Source organism: Lampetra planeri, chromosome 30, assembly GCF_965212315.1.
Source record: "Lampetra planeri chromosome 30, kcLamPlan1.2.h2, whole genome shotgun sequence".
NCBI lineage: Eukaryota > Metazoa > Chordata > Hyperoartia > Petromyzontiformes > Petromyzontidae > Lampetra > Lampetra planeri.
In genome coordinates this window covers 958,716-981,288 of record NC_136136.1, presented here as the reverse complement: position 1 = coordinate 981,288, position 22,573 = coordinate 958,716, and the positions used below count along the sequence as shown (strand labels likewise).

Below are 22,573 nucleotides of genomic sequence, written 5' to 3'. Positions count from 1 at the left end.
CTGCGTTTTATTCTCCCAGGCAAGGCCCACTGAGCTGTACAGCTCTTCTTTAGAAGCGGCCTGGCCACAAATGTTAACCCAATTAAGTGGCTTATCGCGTGGACACTCATAACATCAGCCAAATACTCGGGGCGGAGAACAGAGAAACTGCACACAGGAAAGACGCCCGAGTCGGCAATCGCACCCAGCCACTTCTTGCTGCGTTGCCACCGGCATTTGTCTAGATTTTGTATAATCCCCTTTGCCATGCACATCTATAATGACATTGACCTTGTGTCACCACCGAGACCAAGACTGCAAATGAGAAACGGTGTCCCACGTGTGCACCTTGCCTTACAGAGGGAAATACTAAATAAATAGACGTAAAAAACCGTAAACGATGGCTTTTCAGTCGTGCAATTATATCACCCCCATCTTCTTCTGCTTAAGTTTCCTGCCGTCGTCTTCGAGAGACGACGGAGATGCATGGCGTCTCTTCACCTCTTCGTTGACGAGATATTAACTACCTCGCTTGGTATGGAGGAGGTCGTGGGTTCCATCTCGACCCTGACGCCTCCTGTCAATTTGGAGTCTGCGTGTCTCTCTCTCTCGCGGTGGTCACGGGGATTGTTCCCCGGCTCCTCCGGGTTTTTCCTCCGCATTTTCAAACATCACGCGTTAAGAGCATTTGGCTGCAGTAACTTGCCACACGATAAGCTACTTTGTTGAGCTATCATTTGTGGCAGGATCGCTTCTGAAGAAGGGCTTCATAGCTTCGTGGGTCTTACCTGGTAGAATAAAAAATAGTTTAGTTGAGGTTCTTGCGCCAGCTTCACGGTTTCATTTCCTTGTCGCCCTCCATGTTCGCAACCATTCCTCACCGTGTCGATCCAGCGAATCTTTCCTCGTTCTGTTTCCCCTCCCGTGTGATTGTGTGCCTACTGCTTTGTCACGTTAGGTGTTCTTTTCATTCGAGGCACGTGCCCAAACGATCAGTGGCGTCTCAACAATAATCACAGAAATAGTCATAAGCTTTACACTAAACGGCATTAACGTAGTCAAATTAAAGCAACTAAACTGAAAACAATTTGCTTCTGTGCAAACAATTTCCGAACGAACTCTAATTGAACTAAGTCCTTTTGTATAGCCTCAAATGCACGGTTGGCTAAGTATGGTGCGAATGAAGTTGAACATACATACATGCATACAATAAAAGTCTTGCCTGTCAGGTCTGCCTGTAATTACATCATAGGTTGGCATCGCAGTCATTAGCACGCACTGAGTGTTCAATTGAAAAAAAAACATAAAAACAACTTGCAGTGACAATGTGTGGAATGGCCCTTCTTTGGGGCATGGAGAAGGTGGAGAAGCGCACGCGCCGCGTGTGATGTCCGCACTGCGTGTGATGTCCGCACTGCGTGTGATGTCCGCACTGCGTGTGATGTCCGCACTGCGTGTTGAACTTCTTCTGCACCACACGTGGCCAACCGTGCTAGTCGGAGGTGCGGCGGGGGTGGTGGAAGGACAACAAACTAAACACGAAACGCAGTCCTAACTAAATTAATTCGCAATCGAGATGATTTAAAAGTTTCATTTGGCGACAACCCCCTCCTGTCTTGACTCTCCCACCCCCAACGGCAAGCCACCACCACCGCCACCGCCACCACCGCCACCACCGCCACCGCCGCCACCACGACCACCGCCACCACCACCGCCACCACCGCCACCACCACCACCGCCACCACCACCACCGCCGCCACCACCACCACCGCGACCACCACCGCCACCGCCACCACCGCCATCACCACCACCGCCACCGCCGCCACCACCACCACCGCCACCACCGCCACCACCGCCACCGCCGCTACCACCACCGCCACCACCGCCACCACCACCGCCACCACCACCACCGCCACCGCCACCGCCGCCACCACCACCACCGCCACCACTACCGCCACCACCGCCACCACCACCACCGCCACCGCCACCGCCACCGCCACCACCGCCACCGCCACCACCGCCATCACCACCACCGCCACCGCCGCCACCACCACCACCACCGCCATCCACCACCGCCACCACTACCGCCACCGACTCCCCCCGTCCTCGCTCACCCGACTCTCACCCGACTCTCGTAGCACCAGGGCATTATTCGAATTCAGTGTTCACACCTCTCTTCTGAGGCAGAGTTTGGCAGCCCGGTGGTTCTCTCGCCAGCTCTAAATGGCTTTACGCCACCTTGTGAAATTGAGCATTTGAGAAATGAGAAATGGGGATGTTTAAAAATAATAATAAAATTGTGCTTTTTTAAGAAGAAGAACAAATGCGATCTTTAGAGCGCTATTTCCTAGCGATCAAAAATTGTGTAACCGCTGTGGCATACAAGCCCGAAGCAATCCCTCCCCCCATCTTTTCAGATGGCAATTTATTTATTTCACGGTCAATATCGCCTCGTGTGCTTTTTCAAACTGTGCGCCCACTAATTTTTTTTTCTTGAGCAAATGCTCTAATTCCCCATTCCTACGGCAAGGTGCACTATCTATAACGGGGAACCACGGTTGGCGTCGCCACCCTATGGTTAGCTAATCTCATTTACTCCGCAACCACGATGGGCCAAACCCACCCTGACTGCGCAGGATCTGAGCCCATGGTCTTGGCAGCGTACTCGTCTGCCAACTGACAGTGGGCAAATTGGCGAAAATAATTCTCAAAATTGGCTATGAATGGGATCATTCAAGCTTTTAAGACGACTGTGAGTAGTGTATAAGACCTAAAAAAATAGGATTTTTTTGTGCAAACATGAATACCGTGCTATCAGTTCGTAGTAGTTTACATTAAAATATCAGCAGTGTTTTTTTTCTTCTCTCCACCGTTTATAAAAGCGCCGCGGCTCACTTGCCGAGAGATTGAATGTGCTCTTTCATTTTGGCCCCATGACCGCACACCCACCACACACGAGTCACCCACATGTGCGACAAGAGACTGTTGTCTCAGATGCAATCAAGGTCAGGGTCAAAGGTCAATGCTGTTCATGCCACCACACCTCGCCAAGGCTCCCTTCCACCGGCTAACCGCGAGGCCGTGGGAAGTGGCCTGCGGCAATGTCACAGACGCAATTATTTTTACAAAACGCCAAATTGTTTGGCTGCATGTGTGCGAGGTGCCTCTGCGTGCCAGCTTTCTTTGAGGGTTGGCAGTGGCCCGCGTGCTCAGAGAAATTTGGGGAAACTTCTGCGTTAGACCGCGACGTGGTGGTTGGTGGCTAGAGAAGCAATGAGACGTGAGCCACTGCTCTCCCAATATTTGTGTTGCCATTGGTTACAAACGGCTCTTTTTGCGACGCTATGATTACGCAGCGTCCCACTGAAATCCTGCTGTGGTGCCATTTTCACAAGAGACCCGTCTCTGCCGTTGGTAGTTGTACTTCACAGGGGTCCTACAAGCCTAGACCAGAGTCCCTTGACCACCACTTACTGACAAATCTGACTCATGATGTTGCCCTAACCTTCCACAAACATGGGGGAGGGGGGATTGTACAATGTTCTGATGAACTCACAAAAGTATACTGAGCTGTTGATAATAAAACATACACTGTAAATGTAAAACCCACTTGATATTAACGAAAATGGATCTCCAAATGTATGAAAACTTGGATAAAGCCCCGGGAGTCCGGTGTCTGTGAACTTGAATCTTAATTGACGTATTGACGAACACACGCTTTTTAGCGCAATTCTCAATGGAAAAACGCACAGCTCGAAATGTGACGAGGCGTGCAAACAAAATGGATGGGGGCCCACGTGGGCCTACACCGCCTTGCATTCGGCTCGACAACGTGTAGGGGTTATTGCACGCTGAGCCGTATTCATAGGCTGCGACGCGAAGATCGATTGAGCACTGAATTCAAAAGTCAAGGGAGGCGCACAGCCGTCAGATGCCTCGCTCATACATGTCTCGCGTTTGCTGACACGACTGAGCCTGCACGGGTGCGTGCTTGTGTCTCCCAGTACGAGTTAAGAGGGAGCTGTGGCTTAGCGGTTAGCGCCCTGTGCTTTCTATGTACCCGGCGACATGAGTTCGACTCACACTCACGGCCAACACCAAAGATGATCAATCTGAACGGGGCCTCGGCATCAACCCAAGTCAACACAGCCTACAACGAGTACTTGGTGTGATGTGCACAATGCATCAGTACTAGGGAGACAAAGGTGGCCGGGCGTGGGGCTGACCACCCACACACGTGTGTGCCGTGCTGGCCTTCGCAGGTGCTCGCTAACAGCACTTGCCCCCAAAGTCTGTTAAGGCTATACAGAGGATATTTGTCTAAAGCCTTACGAGTAAATGGACAATTTTGTCGCGGTAATTTCTCATAAAATGCATGGCTGAGGTACAGAAAAAGAAAACAATAATGCACAGAAAGGTCACTGACTAAAGTTGGGGCAATACCTAAACTTATAACTTGATAAAAAAAGATATATTGGAATGTTTTACTCTTCAAATAACTCTTTGAAAGTAAAACCGTAAACCAAACAGCTGATATCAGTCGTTTCCTTGGGAACTGTTGCCTTGCTTGTGATTCAGGCCATGGCTTTTGGATCAAAGCTCGTTTTACAAAACAATCAATCAATCTTCGCTTCCATCATGCATTTCAAATCAATACATGCATCTGAGAGGGCTATGTATAACATAAACTTAGCGTAAATGTCCAATTTAACCTTTTGGCGGGACCCCGGGGTCCCGAATAAACGGAAGTTAAAATCGTAATTAATGTATTTATTTATGGCGACTCCGTCCCACCGCGCACACAAACGCCGCGATCCACCAGAAATCAGTCCTCTCGTTCTTCACCGAGCACCCGTCGTTGCCAAAATTGCCATAGTCATAAACACAACATCGTGTAGAGCTCGTCAAGAGTGATAGATTTCCGTGTCGTTCGCCTTCAACAGACATACAATGACGTCGCAACGCAGTTTATGCGAGAACGGGGGGCTTATGGGACAACGGGGTCCTGCCATAAGGTTCAATTGATAGCATATATAAAATATGAGACATTTAGTTTCAATTAACAAAGCAATGTCATCATCAGCCGTGGTCAATCCACTGCTGGATGAAGGAATCCACAAGCGATGCAATATCGAACCAGCAACTCACTTTGTTTCTCGATCTCGTCGATGGATGTCTATGTAATTGATAACCAATAAAAACTTACATTATAATTAAGACCAATAACTAAAGTCAGGGAATGACACGGTTAAACAGATGCCAGTTTGCTGATATGACGAATCCAGGTCTCCACGAGGAATTAATGAGTCAACAACCCTCCTTGATTAAATCTTGACTCAAAGCTTTTGATTACTATATTTTTTTACAATCATTTTGATTAAAAAAAATCGATCTTTCACACTGAGCTATACATCATTTTTGTGTTTGGCAAACAGACATAAATTCACCAAATAAAGTGACATATTTCAGCTTGCTGGTGAGTTCCAAAAATACAAACCTGCCTTATCCTGCTCTGTTGCACAATTACCAATAAACCCAGTGACCCGGAGCTGCTGTCTGTCAAGAAAATAGGTATCCAATTTTGTATCACAGCAATTTCTCAGTATTTTGATCAGCTATTAATGTTTCAGTGGCGTACTTGCAGTCTTTCTGAGTGTACACAACACAGGGATGAAATCTATATTGACCTGTACATAAATGTTTGAATCAAAACCGATTGCCATTGTGCGGCACAATCTTGTAGAGTTAATACTGTGGTTATATAGTGCGGCGGAATAAGAGGTTAACGTGATAATATCACGTATTGTGATGTCGTTTTCAATCAGTTCAAGTCCTGAAGAAGGTCTCTGGATGTGGAGCAAAACGTAGGACATCGCGCCAAACAACACGCGGCGAGACCCGAAAACACATGGGAGAGCCACACGGGATATTTGCACAAACTTATGCGGTAGTGACATCAGCTACTCAACTGTTACGAAAATAAAAGGAAACGATCATGTCGTGTATTGGCCTTGAGTTTAAGCACCTGGGTGCCACGGCGTGGTGCTGATGGGTCACTAGAAGGAGAGATGAGAACAAGAACGAGGGATGGATGGCTGACGAGAGATGGTGGTGAGGGTTGGCGGAGAGAGATGGCGCAGGACAGGGCAGCGTGGTGAAGGTTGGTGGAGAGAGATGGGGCCGGAGGACAGGGCAGCGTGGTGAGGGTTGGCGGAGAGAGATGGCGCAGGAGGACAGGGCAGCGTGGTGAGGGTTGGCGGAGAGAGATGGCGCAGGAGGACAGGGCAGCGTGGTGAAGGTTGGCGGAGAGAGATGGCGCAGGAGGACAGGGCAGCGTGGTGAGGGTTGGCGGAGAGAGATGGCGCAGGGGGACAGGGCAGCGTGGTGAGGGTTGGCGGAGAGAGATGGCGCAGGAGGACAGGGCAGCGTGGAGTGGGTTGGCGGAGAGAGATGGCGCAGGAGGACAGGGCAGCGTGGTGAAGGTTGGTGAAGAGAGATGGCGCAGGGGGACAGGGCAGCGTGGTGAGGGTTGGCGAGGACAGGGGCACACCCCACGTGACGTGGGACACACGCGTGGAAGGAGAAGAAGAAGTAGTGTATTGACCTTGATTGTGTATGCATCTAACACCAATCCACTGCTATTATGTAGTGAATCATGAAGTTCGTTGATCTTAATGACATACACACACAGAAGTACAATGAAGACAATGCACTACATTGCTCAGACAGACAGCCAAAACAGCGAATGTATATCCTATTTTACTTTCGTCAGCATCATGGACTTTCGTTTATAAATCTTCATTTAGAATTATTTACGGCCTGGTGCCAGGAAAGTCACGAAAAACATTGCACACGAACGACGCATTCACGCAGGCACCCGATGCTCCGTTTTGAAGTTTTAAAATGAAACATCTTTGAATTTATTATGTTTTTAATTAGATAATTTTATTTCTTCATTTAAAGCTTATATTATTTTACATCTGGAAGACTTCATTGAAAATGACATTTCGTGTGAATTTTCTCTCGTCGTTAAGTGGGTGGCCTTGCTTGGGGGATCGGTTCGATGCGGACTTTTACCTGTTAGGGATTGCGGGGTCGAGATAAGGCGACACGGAGCTGCTGGCCGTGCGAGAAGATTGCCGTCTGCAGATCGATCCCAACGTGATCGAACGTCTGTCCCTGCGCCTCCGTCGTCCATGCAGGGGGCGCGTAGGTTTGCAGCGATGGAGAGTGCGGCGTTCATCACAGACAGATGAAGTTGTGCGCTTATATAAGAGTATAACCAAGCGTTTAGTATTGCTTAAAGTTGGCTACAGAGGCAACATTGTCAGTGCTAATACAAAGAACGTTTAGGGAAGGCAAGGTTAGCAGATAACATGGGCCTATAGAGGGGATGAGTATCAAATAAATAATTAAGTGGATGGCTATTATCATTCAACAAAGCTTCACTGAGTCTTCAAGCTCCTTCAGCGGGGTCCTGCACATTGGAATGTTCGGCCAATGCCATTCATGGGGGACACGACGGGACAACAGAAGGCCCCACGCACACGAGGGAAGAAAACACTCGAAATCCCAGTCTCCTGGCCACCACGCGTGCCGCAAGAACATAAAAGGCAGCAAAACAATGATTTGTTTTTTGATCCTCGTGCGTGGCCGCCATCACCAATGCCATCACGGCTCTGTAGCAGTCGCACTTTAAAGATATCCCTCCACAAATCCGATCTCTGCCGAAGCGGCTATTAGGGGGTAGCTGTATAACAACGTAATACAGACACAGAATTCCCACCGTTCCCTACCACCCGCCAGACACCCCCACTTCAGAGTTGTGCAGTGAATTCATGTCCCCTTCAACAATTGTGAAATGTCACGGGAGTTGATGTTCCCTCTACGTGCATGCAAGTCGCTGGGTAATAAATCCATCTGTGGTTCCGCAAACGTGTACCACACATCAAAGGCAGATGTTTCGTAAAGGCGTGCGTTCAAGTCGTGTGCTCGTTATTTCTGTGTGTGTCTCGCCGTACAAGTGTGCTCTATGCTGTGAGTCGCTAATCACCGTGGCACCGTAATTGCCGAAGAGCTAAATGTTAATAATTGCACCTGGGTGTGCATTCGCGTGCTCAATTAATGAGGCAATGCGCATGTGTTGGTGTGGATTACTCTGTGTTGCTATGGTTCTTGTTAAGTTGCTTTCATTTATTTCTGAAGACATATCATTGTTTTTTGCCTCTGAATGCTCATACACACGTATGCATGAACGTATGCCTAATTGCTAATGAGGTTTCATCAATCGGAGTCTGGAGAGACATCAAACTCCGTCCACATTTGTTGCAAATTAGATCGAGTAAAAATACGAGGGAGATATCAAGTGCAAGAGAATGCATTAATTTCGAACGAATGCCGCACAGCCCCTTGTCAATCCACTGCTGGATGAACCTGATCATAATTCATCAACATTGGCCAATGCTTGTTAGAACGAGGGGGGGGGGAGGCCCTGGTGCGGTTGGCAATCTCTTGCCACTGATATTAGCCGTGGTCAGACATAATGCAAGCGGTCAGTTTAATAGCGTGGTGGGCAAATTCACTGCCCCATTGCTCCACAACCTTTTTTTATTGCATTGTAGGAGCAATAAAATGCGAGTGTATGAATTGGGTCAAGAGTGATATAACAATTTTATTTACTGCAACACTGAAAGAAAGAAGAAGAAAAAAAACTGGCTATTCGATTTTCATGAGATATACAGGAAGTTCCAATTACAAACACACCGATAAAACAATGTGGATAAATTATAGAGAGAACAACGTTTTAATTCAAACCGTCTACACATCCCACAACAAACCTCAACATACTTATTGAACCATTGAACCCATTTTCCTGCTACCCTTTGTCCAACGTAGCCACTCTGCTTTTCTTTCAACGTTCAAGTCTGCGGCCATGTGGCTCAGCACGGCTTGCAATCGGGAGGTCGCGAGTTCAAATCCTGGTTGAGGAGGTTGACTCAGCCCATCACCCTTCTTGGGTCGATACAATTGACACCACGTTGCGAGAAAGTCAACAGTGACTATGCTTTCGCATAAACTCACCTCCGCCAAAGAAACGCGAAATATCCACCACTGGCTCAGGGCTGTTAACAGAAGACCCATCATCGATGCTTCGACTCATTTGAGCAAGACATTGATTTTCAATGGATATTTAAGCCGAGGTAATTGATATCGGTGGTGAATCTCTTCATGTGTAAAGAGTGACTTCCGCGACACGTCGTATCGAGGGTACTCTTCTTTATTTCACACACGGGCACAACACAGGCCAACTCTATCTTCTTCCTTTTCCGAGTACACACTTTAGATGTTAGCGTCCTTACAGACTACACACACGGTCGATCATCCGGCGTGGTTCCACCCGTCCACTCCCGGCCTAGCCGCCGGCTGACGGCGTGCCGGTAAGGGCGGTGGAACTCTGCAGGAGATCCGCCACGTGGCCGAACAACGGAGAGAGATGACGGCAAGCAGCGACGCAGTCCGGACCCAAGGCTCCCCACACCGACCACGAGTCCGCCTCCGCTTATATAGCCGCAGGCGCGGCTAGGCTCCGCCTCCAGCCACGCCCTCTCGTGGAACCTTCCAGCGGGTTCCTGGAGTATCTCGGCTAACCCCGCCCCTTACCTTTGGCCCAGATACCTCTCCCTTTGGGATTGGATGATGTTTTAGTGGTGCCTGTACCCGTGCTTCCCTTTTCCAACCGGCAGGTGTCATCATGTCATTACACATGGATGGGCCCTGTATAGTTACACGGGAGACACTGCACCGAAGCTGTTGTAATCAGGCTGTGCACATCTGAGAAGATCGCTGTGCAAGTGATGTTATAACAGTACCGTACAGTAACGTAGTAACACAAGTAATGTGTAACACAGAGGAGGTGACGTGTCAATGAGCGGAACGGGTTTGTTTAATCAGAATCACTTCAATAGCGTCTCCCACAACCCGAGTGAGTGTGTGTGTGTACACACGAGTGTACATTATTTATCATAGCGCCTGCCCCGTACGCCGTGCAGGCCTTAAACTTGCAAGCCGTCTCCTCGAGCTGTCGTCTCTGCGGTCCTGTGCACTAATGATGTTCAATTTTGTTCAATAAAATTCAAAGGCAGCTCCGTGCCTTTGTACATCTTGAATAGGCGAGTCCGACAACATTGGTGTGCGTGGAGGCCCTTGTCGCTGTTGCGGATTGGTGGTGCATTGGTTCGAGCACTGAGCTGCTGCAGTCGCAGCTGCACGACTTGGATTGCTTGCCGTGCCACCCACGCAGCGGTGAGTGGCAAGCGCCTTCAGAGTCTGTTATGGCCCTGCCCAGGGTGTGCACTTTGCCGACAAAGAGTACCTTTCTGTTTGGTAGGCGATGCGTTCTATCAGCCGTCTTCTATTCGTTGTGCTGCTTGCTCCGTGTTGATGAACGACCTTCCCAATTGGAACTTGACCTGGTACACAGCTTTTTGGGACTGTTTCTTTCGTGGTTTTATTTTCCTGTAATCACATCTCTATGGTGTAACCAGGTCTCTATGGTGTAACCAGGTCTCTTTAGTGTTGTTTTTCCGGTGTGTTTTTATCCATGCCAAAATAAAACCTAATAAATAATAATAATAAAACGTGTTGTGTTCTTCTTTTTTCCCCCTGAACATATACACACCGCACACTGCGGCAAAACTACGTGAACATTTCACGAACGGTGCTCAGCCACGCGTCGATCAAGGCAAATGGGGATGTGAGTAAATATGCGGCGTTTACTGGGATTCTGCTCGTCGACATTAATCGGTGCTCCTAAACAACACTATTAGCCACACTCACTTATCGGTAACCGACTCCGAGAGTCTTGAGACTCGCGTGAAGCTAGCCGGGGTAAGTAAAGAACTATTGATGTGACATGCCAATAAATTATTGGGTTATCGTGACATTTAGTGTATTGACTACAACATCCTCAGACATGTGCTATATACAACAACAACAACAATAATAAAATAATAAGCACGTCTGGGGTTTACATATTTTTTTTTGTAGCAGAGCATTTAGAGAAGGCGATGTGCTGTTAATAACGGGTCAGTTCCAGAGAAAGGAGATGTGTGTCTGCTGCGTGCGTGCCTGGCACGCTCCCTCGAGTGCGTGTGCCGCGGAGACGAACGCGGTGGGAGCCATTTGTCTCTCGATTCGCGGCTTCTTGACGCCCGCCGCAGTCGCATTGGAAATCCATCCCAGGGGGTGTTTGTGAACCCGGGAGCCTTGCATAATGAGGTAGACGGGAGAGTGTGTTCCAGCACTATCCCCATTCGGCGGCTCTTAATTAATTTAGTGCAATAACCTTAATGCCTTCTCTGTGGCGGCGACTAGCTTTGGACTGAATTAGGGGGCTTGCACGTTACAACTTCGTGACCGCGATTGGGCAAAATTAAAATCTGCATGAATGAGATGTTGACTACCTCGCCTGGTATACAGGAGGGCGTGGGTTCGATCCCGACCCGGACGCCTGCTGTGTATTTGGAATTTGCGTGTTCTCCCCACGGTCGTGTGCGTTTGGAGTATTTGGCTGCTATACATTTCCACATGATAAGCCACTTCGTTTGGCTATAATTTGCGGCCAGGTCGCTTCTTAAAAAGAACTGTGTAGCTCAGTGGTCCTTACCTGCTAATGTACATGTTTAGTTTAGTCGCAAATCCGTGTGGGGTGGAGCGATGGGCTCTCGACGCAGCTCACGTTAGTGGCGAGTGGTAGCTGGACCGGTCCTGGGCACCAGCACGCCCTTTACCAGCGGAGTGGGGAGTGGACAAAGACACTGCCATGAACAATACGGCATGGGGAGGGCCTTCATACAAAAGTGGATTGAGAAAAGGCTGAGATAATATAATTATTGTTACCAATTCATAGAATGCGTGTGCAAGTGTCGAATCCTACAGAGATGATCGAATAATGACAGTTTTGATTTCATTGCAAACGTGATATCCTTCCAATGGTCATGAAGAGCAATTCAATTGGTTCACCCTAGAATTTTGATAATTATTAATGTATTCATAATAAGTATGGACATAACTAATTAAAGACAATGTTGATTTCACTGTAATCAGGTTCACCACTCAAATATTATGAAGGACAATGTAATCAGGTGACCATTGAATGTTGAGGATTATAAATGCACCTACAAGAATGCAAGTTCAGATTAAAGCAAAACATTTTCCACATGCTGGCATAGCTTATTCCAGTCAAGCAGCAGATTAACCTGCTTTCTTAATTAACTGCTCGGTTGCCATTCGAGCTGACTTTTCCCATCATGAGACGGGTTTTCCTCCAGCATATATATGGTCTGTCACTCGGTGCATTCACTATGTATAAATAGCACACTTTTAATTAACGAGTTGTAAATATTGCCACAGCACAGGGCACCGTATTCAGGAATCGGGATTGATTTTTCTGCTTCGTCTCCGCTAATTTACTGCAGACTCACCAGGAGCCTCCTGCCATGCATTGGGGAGTTGTGGGGGCGGTGGTGGTGGTGGGCAATGCACTGTGTATATCTGACTTCATCGCTCCATCTCCTCAGTGGCTATTCTCTTGATTGGAACGCGCACAGATGCAATGTGGATTATTACATCAAAGGACCTTGAGAGATGGTGGTGGCTTTGGGAAGCCTTTATCCAGCAGTGAATTAATCCGTGGATGTTGATGATGAACGTAACGCCGTTTCATTTGAGAGGGCATCCAACGGGGCATGTGGAGCGATAAAATCAGCTCCGTGTGTTGGCACTAATTGGAGTGTTACATCGCAGCTATATTGCAAGAAATGGCTGCGGATTGCAGAGGCCTTCATCCAGCAGCGGATTGACCGTGGCTGTGGCGAATGAAAACGATGATATCCGTGACGCATTGCCGCAATCCCGAAGACGGGCGAGAAAATTAGGCACACGAGCCGACAGCAAGCCTCCACTCCGCCGTGAGGCGCAGATTAAAGGTCCGAACTGGGCTCCGCGCCAGCGACACATTCTGGGGGCTCCTCTCTCACGCACGGGAGGCCGGGCTGGGGCCGCGACATCCACGGCCGTGCTCGTTGGATGTCTGTCTCCGCTCTGCGCCGTGGTGTCAGCGGCGAGCGCGCTCTGATTTCAGGGGATCGCCCGGCGCGGCAGTGTGGAGAGAATGGGCGAGTTTCTTAAATCCGCTCGTCCACGGTTGTGTTGTCCCGTGGGTCGGCTCGGGTTCTGTGGGAGTGAATCGGTAGAACACGTGGAAGTGAATCGGTAGAACACGCGGGATTTTCTCACAACACTCAAACGTGGTGAGTGCTGCATTGTACGGGGTGGTCCAGATGTCTCGCGACCCCCATTTAATTCTCTGAAACTGGATATATGTTTTAAGCTATTGTTTATTTTTAAACAGAAGTAAATATGCAATGGATATACATGTTAGGTGTCAATTAATTGGGGGTCACAAGACATCTGGAGCACCTTGTACATTGCAGGGTGGTTGACTTTAACCGCTGTGATTAAGTGCATCACTGCAACAGTACAATAAGTAAGACTTCATATTTTAAACAGTTCATTTACAGTGCGTTGGGCCACTGCCAAACCTTCGTTGTTCAAATCACATGGGATGAAACCCATTTTGACAGCTTCATATTTCACGTGGAATTTTTCATGAAAGCCATGTTCCCTGAAAAAATTAGATTTGAGTGCTTTAAAGTCTGAGAACAACGCGTAAAATCGTTTTGCCCTCTAGGGCTGATAAGACATTGCTAAGCACCCTAAAGTTTGTAGTTAGAGCTTGGTTAATCCGATTATTCAAGTACTGTTATAAATTACTCCACCGATTAACGGAGTTACCACTCAATCGATCTCTGCTCCCACACGTGGCACTAAATAGGTGATGGGTGGTGCTTGATGAAGTCATCAGCACCATCATCCGCATCATGTGTTGTGTGCGGCTTAGTAGGGGGTTTCCCACCTTCAGTCGGCAGGATGTCAAAGCAAATCAAAAAAATGTAAAGGTCACGGGGAATCCACCATGAAAAAAAATGTTGTCATGGATTGTAACATTTAGCTGATCAATCGACTTAATGAAGCTGATTTGCGCTGAAAAGAAGGCTTGTTTTAATTAGTGTGTGCGCTGTTTTCCATGTCGCCACGCGAAACGGTTGTTTTTGTGCTGATCTCTCTTTGCTTCGTGGCTGTATTTTGTTTTACTTTTGTCAACTTGGTGCCCCGGGTCACTTGCAAATGAGCCGACTCACCATCTCTCGCGTTCTCACCTGGTTAAAAAAAATACACTTCTAAATCAACTAATCGTCCCAGCCCTAGTTAGTAATAATACTATGAGCCAATCGAACACACTAATATACTCTGACTCTGGATAAAAACGAATTACTATATGATTGGAAGTCCTCCTCCTGTACCCAGTCAATAACTGAGCTCTATCACCCTGTGAGATGCAGTCACGTGAATTGCACGTGAGGTCTGAAGTTGCTTGGACTCTACACCCCTCTAGCGTCGAATTACTAGAATTGTAGTCAACCAAAACAAACAGGACGATCCATGTATAGATACCCTACTGCTTTAGATTTGACCCTCTTTTAATCGTAACACGTATCCCAATGCCCACTTGCAGGCCGATACTGCTATTACCTTCTTCCGCATAGGGACAGATGCCATCAGGGTGAATGCTAGGCAACAAAAACGGCAGCTAAGCATTCGAATGATGCAAAATATTATTTTATATAGTTTACCCAGAAAATCCTGAGTCTTGTCACTTTTTAAAGGAATCTGACACGTTTTCGAAAAAAGGCGGGCAAAGATTTCTATATTCCAAAATGAAAAATCACAAATGATAACAGGTGGTTGAATACATTTTTAAATCATCAGCTATTATTGAACAGAGAGGCACGGAAGGCAGGTGGTAGCATGAATGGGTACTCTTAGGTTTTTTCGGTAAAGTCACGTCGGTAAAAAAATAAAAATGAATGAAAATAAATCAATTAAATCACGTTTCGGAGGCAACACAAGTCTCCGTCTTCAGGTGGGACCGTCACAGCTAAATTTACTGTATCAAGTGAGGAGAAATCCAAGAGACAAGCTATTAAATACAAGTTAAGGGGAGGGGGGAGGGGCTTATCTAAATGTGGTCGTCAGGGACTGGAACGGTGGGGGGGCATGGCCAACTACAAATGGGAAATGTTTAACTAATTGTATCGCAAAATCTACAATTGTATAAAATTGGTAAAGGTGCAGCCCTGCAGTTGTTACTGCAGGCGGAAGGAAATCCACTAGAGGGAGCTCTAGAGCCATTCGTATAGTTTGCTCACTCTTCAACTCTCGCCCTATTTTGGTGGGGGTATCTGGAAATAGATCACCCTGTAATTAAACATTCCTTAAATGCAGCGTTCACCGCAACTTTTACCACAATACTCCTTTCGTTTAAAGCGTTTCCTTTACGTCCTGTGTCAAATCGTACCTCGGGTGTTTATATCGCTCAATTCCAATCCCAAATTAAGTTTGGCTGCATGTTGTTACCCAATTCTCCCTTTCGGCGTTTGGTCCCATTTAGCTGTGACATGTTTCTAAAGGCCATCTACTAAACTGCATTTATGTATTCAATGAGTGTCTGCAAATCTATTAAGCAAACGAAGCCGAGATTGAACATCTCCATCCTTGCCCTTTATGCGAGCAAAACCTGCAGGAAGTTGAAAGCTCCTAATGCATAACACATGAGTGCATACTTATGTTCAACCTTTAGCGAATGTATGGTGTATACTTAACGGCGCACTGCTCAACTGCAATAGCTTGTAGCTATAGTAAGATACTAGATTGCTGCAATTATCTGCTGTTATAAAGGGGGCAATTAATTAACGCCGTCCACCTGGGGATATCCAGAATCATATCCATGATTGTGGTAATTTGGCTGCAGGCAAGTGATTATAAGTGGTCTCTCGAGTATTTAACTCTCCCACTGAAAGAGCCATGCTGATCACGATTTATCTTGCAATGTGTCCGCTCAACACACCCACGTCCTTATTATAACACTGAAAATTCCTCACACACTATTTGATTAATGCAACACGTTTACGCCACTTATGCAACGTCTGATTTCCATTATCAGTTATGATTTTCATGGTAAAAATGCAGCTCCTGTCACTAAAAAAACTATTTAAAAAGATGCAACTGATTTTGGTGAAACTTACGAATGTTGAAAATGTACCGTTACAAAACTGAGATTAAAACACGTAGCAAAATCGTCCCCCTATTGAAAAATCTTGGCAGGACCCTCCTAAAAGTCTTAAGACACGGCGAGGATATCCTGGGTAATCAAGCACAAGTATGATTGTTATTCCGGCATATTGTTGTGACCATTAAAACTAGACGTCAGCTATTGTCAACTGAAATTGGTGAAATTGTTGCACTCTTCCACAACTGCAACGAGGGGGTGACCTGCTGAATGCTGCACCTCAAGACTGCAGTACACATGGGCCCCAGTAGAGGGAAACAGCAAATACAAGAATCGGGGGTTGTCGGGATCCTACCAAACACCATGAACCCACCTCCCTGTACAATCGCACGTCCACCATTTTGAGTTTTTTCTCGTTTCTATGCAAGCGCTTTGTGCTGTCACTTACAATTATTCGTGGAAACGAAGGCTGTATTTTGCTTCATCAGTTGGACTTAAACGGGTAAAATTGTTTTAGAAAAGGCGTCGAAATTCAATATCACATCAAAGCATTTGGTTTTCTGTCGTCTTCTGCTGCAATTAATACACCTTGTCCTTCACTCAGTGGCAAAATAAATTAATGTCCCGAAATGTATTCCAAAGATGCCAATGCAACTAATTTTTTTTCAAATATGCAAATTAAATGTTTAAAAAAATATTCAATGCCACGAGGTCGCACACATATTGTATAAGCAAGTTTATTGTAATAGGAGCAAAGGCCAGCAGTTTAAATAAAATACAGGAAAGCTCCAACTGCAAAACATGACGCTTGTTGCATGCAATCACTGTCATGAAAAATGTCAACTGTTGCGAGTGTGAATGTATGTAAACAAACACAAAAGATATATTGGATAACTTCCCAACATTTAATGGTCAAAGTCTTAAAGTAATAAAACCACAAAGGGGGAAAGAACTGAGTACGTGTGACGCTCACACACAGCTAGCACTGGAGCAAAGACGGAGATAATACAAAACAATTTCAAAAATTTTACCTGTTTTTTCAGTGAAAGTTATAAAAATACAATACCGTGTACAAATACTGTGTTTAGACTGAAAAGAGTGTAAAACCTGGAAGTCCTGACAACACAGTTGGATAGAACGAAGAGGTCAACTACAAACTTAGCTTACCACAGCCACCACCACCACCACTCGTTAACGTACAGCACAGCAATTACAAATGTAGCCGTTCATTCTTCCTTATTAAGATTTTCAAGGCTGAACATAGACTCCCAAAGTATCGACTGACCTTCACAACCAGGTTCTATTGAATCATCACAGAGACAAGCACCTCTAAAAAATGAACAAAAAACAGTAACAAAACAAGGACTGTTAATTACTCTAAGACAACCCTTTTACTTTCTAGTCTATCCCACACTACGTTTAGACGTGGCGACAATGTTTATGCACCTTTATCTGGTCCCGTTGGCTTCGGGGATCAGCCAGGGCTGCTCTAAAGTCCGGTTTCATAGACGCCAATGTTATTATCATTAGGCTTTTCCAAATTCTCTACACACCACGTGTGCCCAACAGACATTGTGCAAGCCTCCACACCAATTGCACATTAATCATTGTGCACACTTTGCGTTAAAGACATTAACAATAAAGCATTGCGTTTCTAGTTCATTTATATTTAATCGATTGTTGGGAGGCCTCCAACATCGAACATCCAAGTGTACTTGTCCAAAACAAGAATCATTAAAAGTTCACAAGGCGCTATACTTTTTTGTTGTTCCCTTGCCTCTAATGGGCCTCTATAAAAAACCGGAGTATAGAGGGGCCCTCTGACATGGACAGGGCACGGCGATCAGGCACGCTCGCCACGGATGCGTCGCGCCAGCTGGATGTCCTTGGGCATGATGGTGACGCGCTTGGCGTGGATGGCGCACAGATTGGTGTCCTCAAACAGCCCCACCAGGTAGGCCTCGCTTGCCTCCTGCAACCGCCCCCACACACAGAAATGACCCACACCGATTAATTAGCAGGGTTATATTTAAATTAAGCCGGCTTAATGCCCACATGGATTCAATCGCAGATGTACATTTAAAATGTGAGCAGCGCCACATATTGGGGTACTCTGGGATACCGAGGCACTTCGCGTCACACTCGTGTTTAAATTGAACCCTAGGGTCTAGGAGCTTTTAAACGGAGTACTATATTAATTATGGCACTTGTTATAAATATACATTCACAAGGGTTATGCTTTAAAATCCATGTCGCCTCTCAGGTGTATTGATAAAGCATTCTATAACTGTCACGAATGCTTCACGCCTACATTGCAAGTTATGGTATGAATCATCCAAAATTTAGCGAATAGCTAACATTATTTTAATGCTTTGTTAACTGTAGCCACCATTAACATGTTTTCTGTTAAGTGCCCCAAGCATAGAGTCTGGCCAAATGAAACGTTTCAATTATGTGCACAAACAATAATCAAATGTAATGCAATGTAGTTGCCTGAAGCATGGAAAATAATGGAGAAAACTCACTTAACTGCACCAATACCTCTACTTAATAAAAATGCAAATATACATGAAAGTGTTTGCAACTATTAAAATTAGTCAGCAAAAACAAAGATCATTCTGTCTCGGACATTTCCATTAACTTATTCATTGTATAAGTTCAATAAAGTAGCCACTTACACCCTGCATAAGAGTTGTCAAAATAAAAAAAAATCTCATCAAGCAAAAAATGTTTATATTCATGGTTCTTTCGGTAATGGTCACATAGAAGGGAAATAATAAAATGTCACAACAATTATTTTATTATTTCCCTTCTACGTGACCGAAAAAACCAAGAATATTAATCCCTGCAGTCACGAAAGCTTTAAATCAAAAAATGTTTACTTAACTGTAAATCTAAATATCCAAAAACAGATTCGAGTCAGACTGACTGTGCACCCACCAAATCCTACGGTACTCTGAACTATGCCACTCCCAAAGGTTGCCAACGACACGTTACCTGCAGGGCGCCGATGGCGGCACTCTGGAAACGCAGGTCGGTCTTGAAGTCCTGGGCGATCTCGCGAACCAGGCGCTGGAAGGGCAGCTTGCGGATCAGCAGCTCCGTCGACTTCTGGTAGCGACGGATCTCACGCAGAGCCACCGTGCCCGGCCGGTAGCGATGGGGCTTCTTCACGCCACCCGTGGACGGCGCGCTCTTGCGGGCGGCCTTGGTGGCGAGCTGCTTGCGAGGGGCCTTGCCTCCCGTTGACTTACGCGCTGTCTGCTTGGTACGAGCCATTTCTTCGGTATCGACGGTCTGCAAAGGAGTGCACACAACGATACACGATTCCTCCTCCTCCTCCTCCCCCCTTTAGACTTTCACACAGACTGTTGAGGTAATTCCGATTAACATCTAGAAAGGGCGGTTTATGATGTACGAGGGAGTAGGGGTAGCCAACACAAGTGGTTATGTTCCGCACACACAAACGTAGGTGGTTAGAGCTCGTGCAGTTTGGAGTTATGTCTCTGTTTTGAAGGGAATCAAGTTAATAAATTGTACTGGATGGCTCTGACTACTCCAGGTGGCTGTGTAAAGAAGGCCTCTGTACATGTGTTTTCTTAAGCTATATCCCAGCAGTCTGGCTTTGAATACCTACCAGAATGCACCACCTATTCTTTGACTCGATAGACAAACAGAATGTTTTTGTTATTTTCTAAACAAAGTACGATGGACCACTGCTGCTACGAGCCAAACTGGTTTCTCAGGTGCCGTAGGCTGTCACACCACCAAGGACAACACGTTTGTATTCACACTTCATTTGGCTAAATTCCAGCTCGTAGTGTTCAAATAAAACCCAGTTTCAACGTCAAGCAATGAAAGGCCATTTTAAGTATTTTTCATCAAGTTCGTGAAATACCCATTCCATCGGCTCATGTCCTGATACAGTAAACCTAACACTCTTATTCAGTAGCAATTGTTGGCTTAGCACCACGTTGCTGTACTGCAATTCAAATGATATAATGTAAAAAAAAACACTCAAAAAACGTCTTAAGGCTGTCGTAGTGCGACTATTACTCCGAGTATTTTAGTTATTCACGGCTTGATAACACCAAGTTCCACGGGCCCGTACATCGACTGCTATCAACATGGACCGTTTCAAAAGGGAAACAAAGGCATAAAAAACAAACATGTCCGTGTTCATACGCGAGATAGACATTTTACTGCCTTGGTGAAATATCCATTTGTTAATAAGTAATAGGTGTGCAAGCTTATATATCATTCACAACACAACGGGGGTTCCTTTTCAACCGAGGGGTTGGAATTTGAAGCCTATAACGACGTTTAAGAAGCCCGCTGTTAAACCGAAACGAGCATGAATCTCGACCATGTAGCATCATCTAACACGACTCGATAGACGTTCAAGAGTGATGCAATTGTATCCTCCTCCTCCTTCCCAGTCGTCTTTAAAATCGGGACACACAAGTGAGACAATCCGTGTTTTTTTCCCCTCTAAGTTAAAAGACATACACGTTAATTACGCTACATTATTTCATCATTAAATGCATGTATTGCATTGTTTTCAAACGCTTCAATTCGGATTTCCGTTTGTTATTCCGTAGCTTATTACCTAGGTCTCCGTCGGAGGAAAAACAAACTCGAGTATTTTAATCCCCGTAGATTCCAACTACAATCGCGATCTTATTAATCAACAGCCGATGCTAAAACAAAAGGCCTCTCCCGCCGCCTTCTACCGCAACACAACCATAAACAAAAGCCCGCGTGACGTCACCGCGTCGCGGAAGCGCGATGACGTCACCGCCGGTACCACCGCGCGCCTCCGCCGCTGCGCGATTGCGTCACGCCCAACAGGCGAACGGCGACCCGGGCTCTGCGCGACGACGTCACGCGCGGTGGGAGGGGGGGAGGGGCCTGCGCGATGATGTCACGCGCGGTTGTGGGGGAGGGGCCTGCGCGATGACGTCACCGCGCAGGGGGACATGGCGGACAATTTCGCGCGGGGTTTTTTTCGCCCCAGCGCCGCCGCTTTTCTTGAAAAAGCCCTCGCGCCTCATCGCTCCGCCGCGACGTTGTACTCGTCGCGAACAAACGTCGAGTTAATCCGCTCGTTTACCCCCCCCGCCACCCCGCCAAAAAACACCGCCAGCGAGAAAGGCCGATTCTCACTCGCACGGCGAGCGAACTTGAGCAAGTAAGCGATAGAAACTTGACGTTTAAGAGAAGCGGCCAAAGCGAGGAGGGCTAACAAAAACGACGGCCTGACGAGAGATAACACAAAGGGGGCCCCGACGAAACAAGGACGGCCGCCGCGATGAATAACCACGCTTACAAGAACGACGCGACGAATAAAAACACGCGCGCGTCCGATAGAAGAGGCGGTGAGTATGTTTGTTCGTACTTACCGGGCGACGTGGGAGACGGAAGGCGGCTGGGAGAGGAGGTGAGTCCGGTCGCTGCTACTGCTGCTGCTGCCTGTGCTGCTGCTTCTTCTTCCCGCGGCGAAATGGCGGCGGCGTCGCCCCGCCCACCGCGTGACGTCACCAACGGTCCCCGCGTTTCCAGAAACGGATTCGGGAAAGTTTTGAAATCGGTGCCCAGCCGGGCTCAGATGTCATTATTGTTGATGTTATTTGTGGTGGCTCGTTGCTTTGTTTACATTAGTCATTGCTTTTATGGGATTTATCATGAGACATTCCAGTGGTGGTGACTCGTTGCTTTGTTTAAATTAGTTATTCTTGTATGGGATTTATCATGAGACTTTATTGTGGTGGTGGTGACTCATTGTTTTGTTTAAATTAGTCATTTCTTTTATGGGATTTATCATGAGACATTCCAGTGGTGGTGACTCGTTGTTTTGTTTAAATTAGTCATTTCTTTTATGGGATTTTCCACGAGACATTATTGTGGTGGTGACTCGTTGCTTTGTTTAAATTACTTATTCCTTGTATGGGATTTATTGAGAGATTCCCATGCTGGTTGGGTGTACTGTAATGCTTTTTTTTGTTTATTACATTTTATTTTTGTGTGCATTTTTTTTGTTTACATACGCAAAACAATTGGTCTCTTCGAGATAGATAATTAAAATGTTGGGACGTGGAAATATATACATATAGCAAGTACTCTATCGTTTAATTATAGGGGATTTTGAATGTCTTTATTTCTGTTTAAAAATATAGTTGCATATGTTTTAAGAGAAAGGTTCTTATTATATTTGTAGAATGAAACGTACATAATCAATAACACGGGTTTGTTTTATACGTTGTCCTTTGCATGTACAGTACAGGTATTCCTCGATTTACGAACGAAATTTCGCGTAAACGGAAATTGACAACTTGCGGGCACGTTTCGATTAACGCGAAATCGAATTTCCGCGTTCACGAAGTTTCACCCGGACACGTGTCATCA

General features: G+C 46.4%; 1 protein-coding gene across 2 annotated transcripts; it reads right to left on the bottom strand.

Annotated features, from left to right (window-relative positions):
- Window positions 1-16,889: 16,889 nt before the first annotated feature.
- On the bottom strand, window positions 16,890-21,719 carry LOC144728771 (histone H3.3A). 2 transcript variants are annotated; one of them, XM_078608412.1, is made up of 3 exons: window positions 21,571-21,719; window positions 19,166-19,465; window positions 16,890-18,140 (listed from the first exon to the last, which is right to left on the bottom strand). In XM_078608412.1, the coding sequence occupies exons 2-3, from the start codon at window positions 19,445-19,447 to the stop codon at window positions 18,012-18,014; spliced, it is 411 nt and encodes a 136-aa protein (XP_078464538.1). In that variant the 5' UTR covers window positions 19,448-19,465; window positions 21,571-21,719; the 3' UTR covers window positions 16,890-18,011. The 2 variants fall into 2 exon arrangements, with proteins under 2 accessions (XP_078464538.1, XP_078464539.1); XM_078608413.1 differs by lacking the exon at window positions 21,571-21,719 and adding an exon at window positions 20,778-21,028.
- Between the last annotated feature and the right edge of the window lie 854 nt (window positions 21,720-22,573).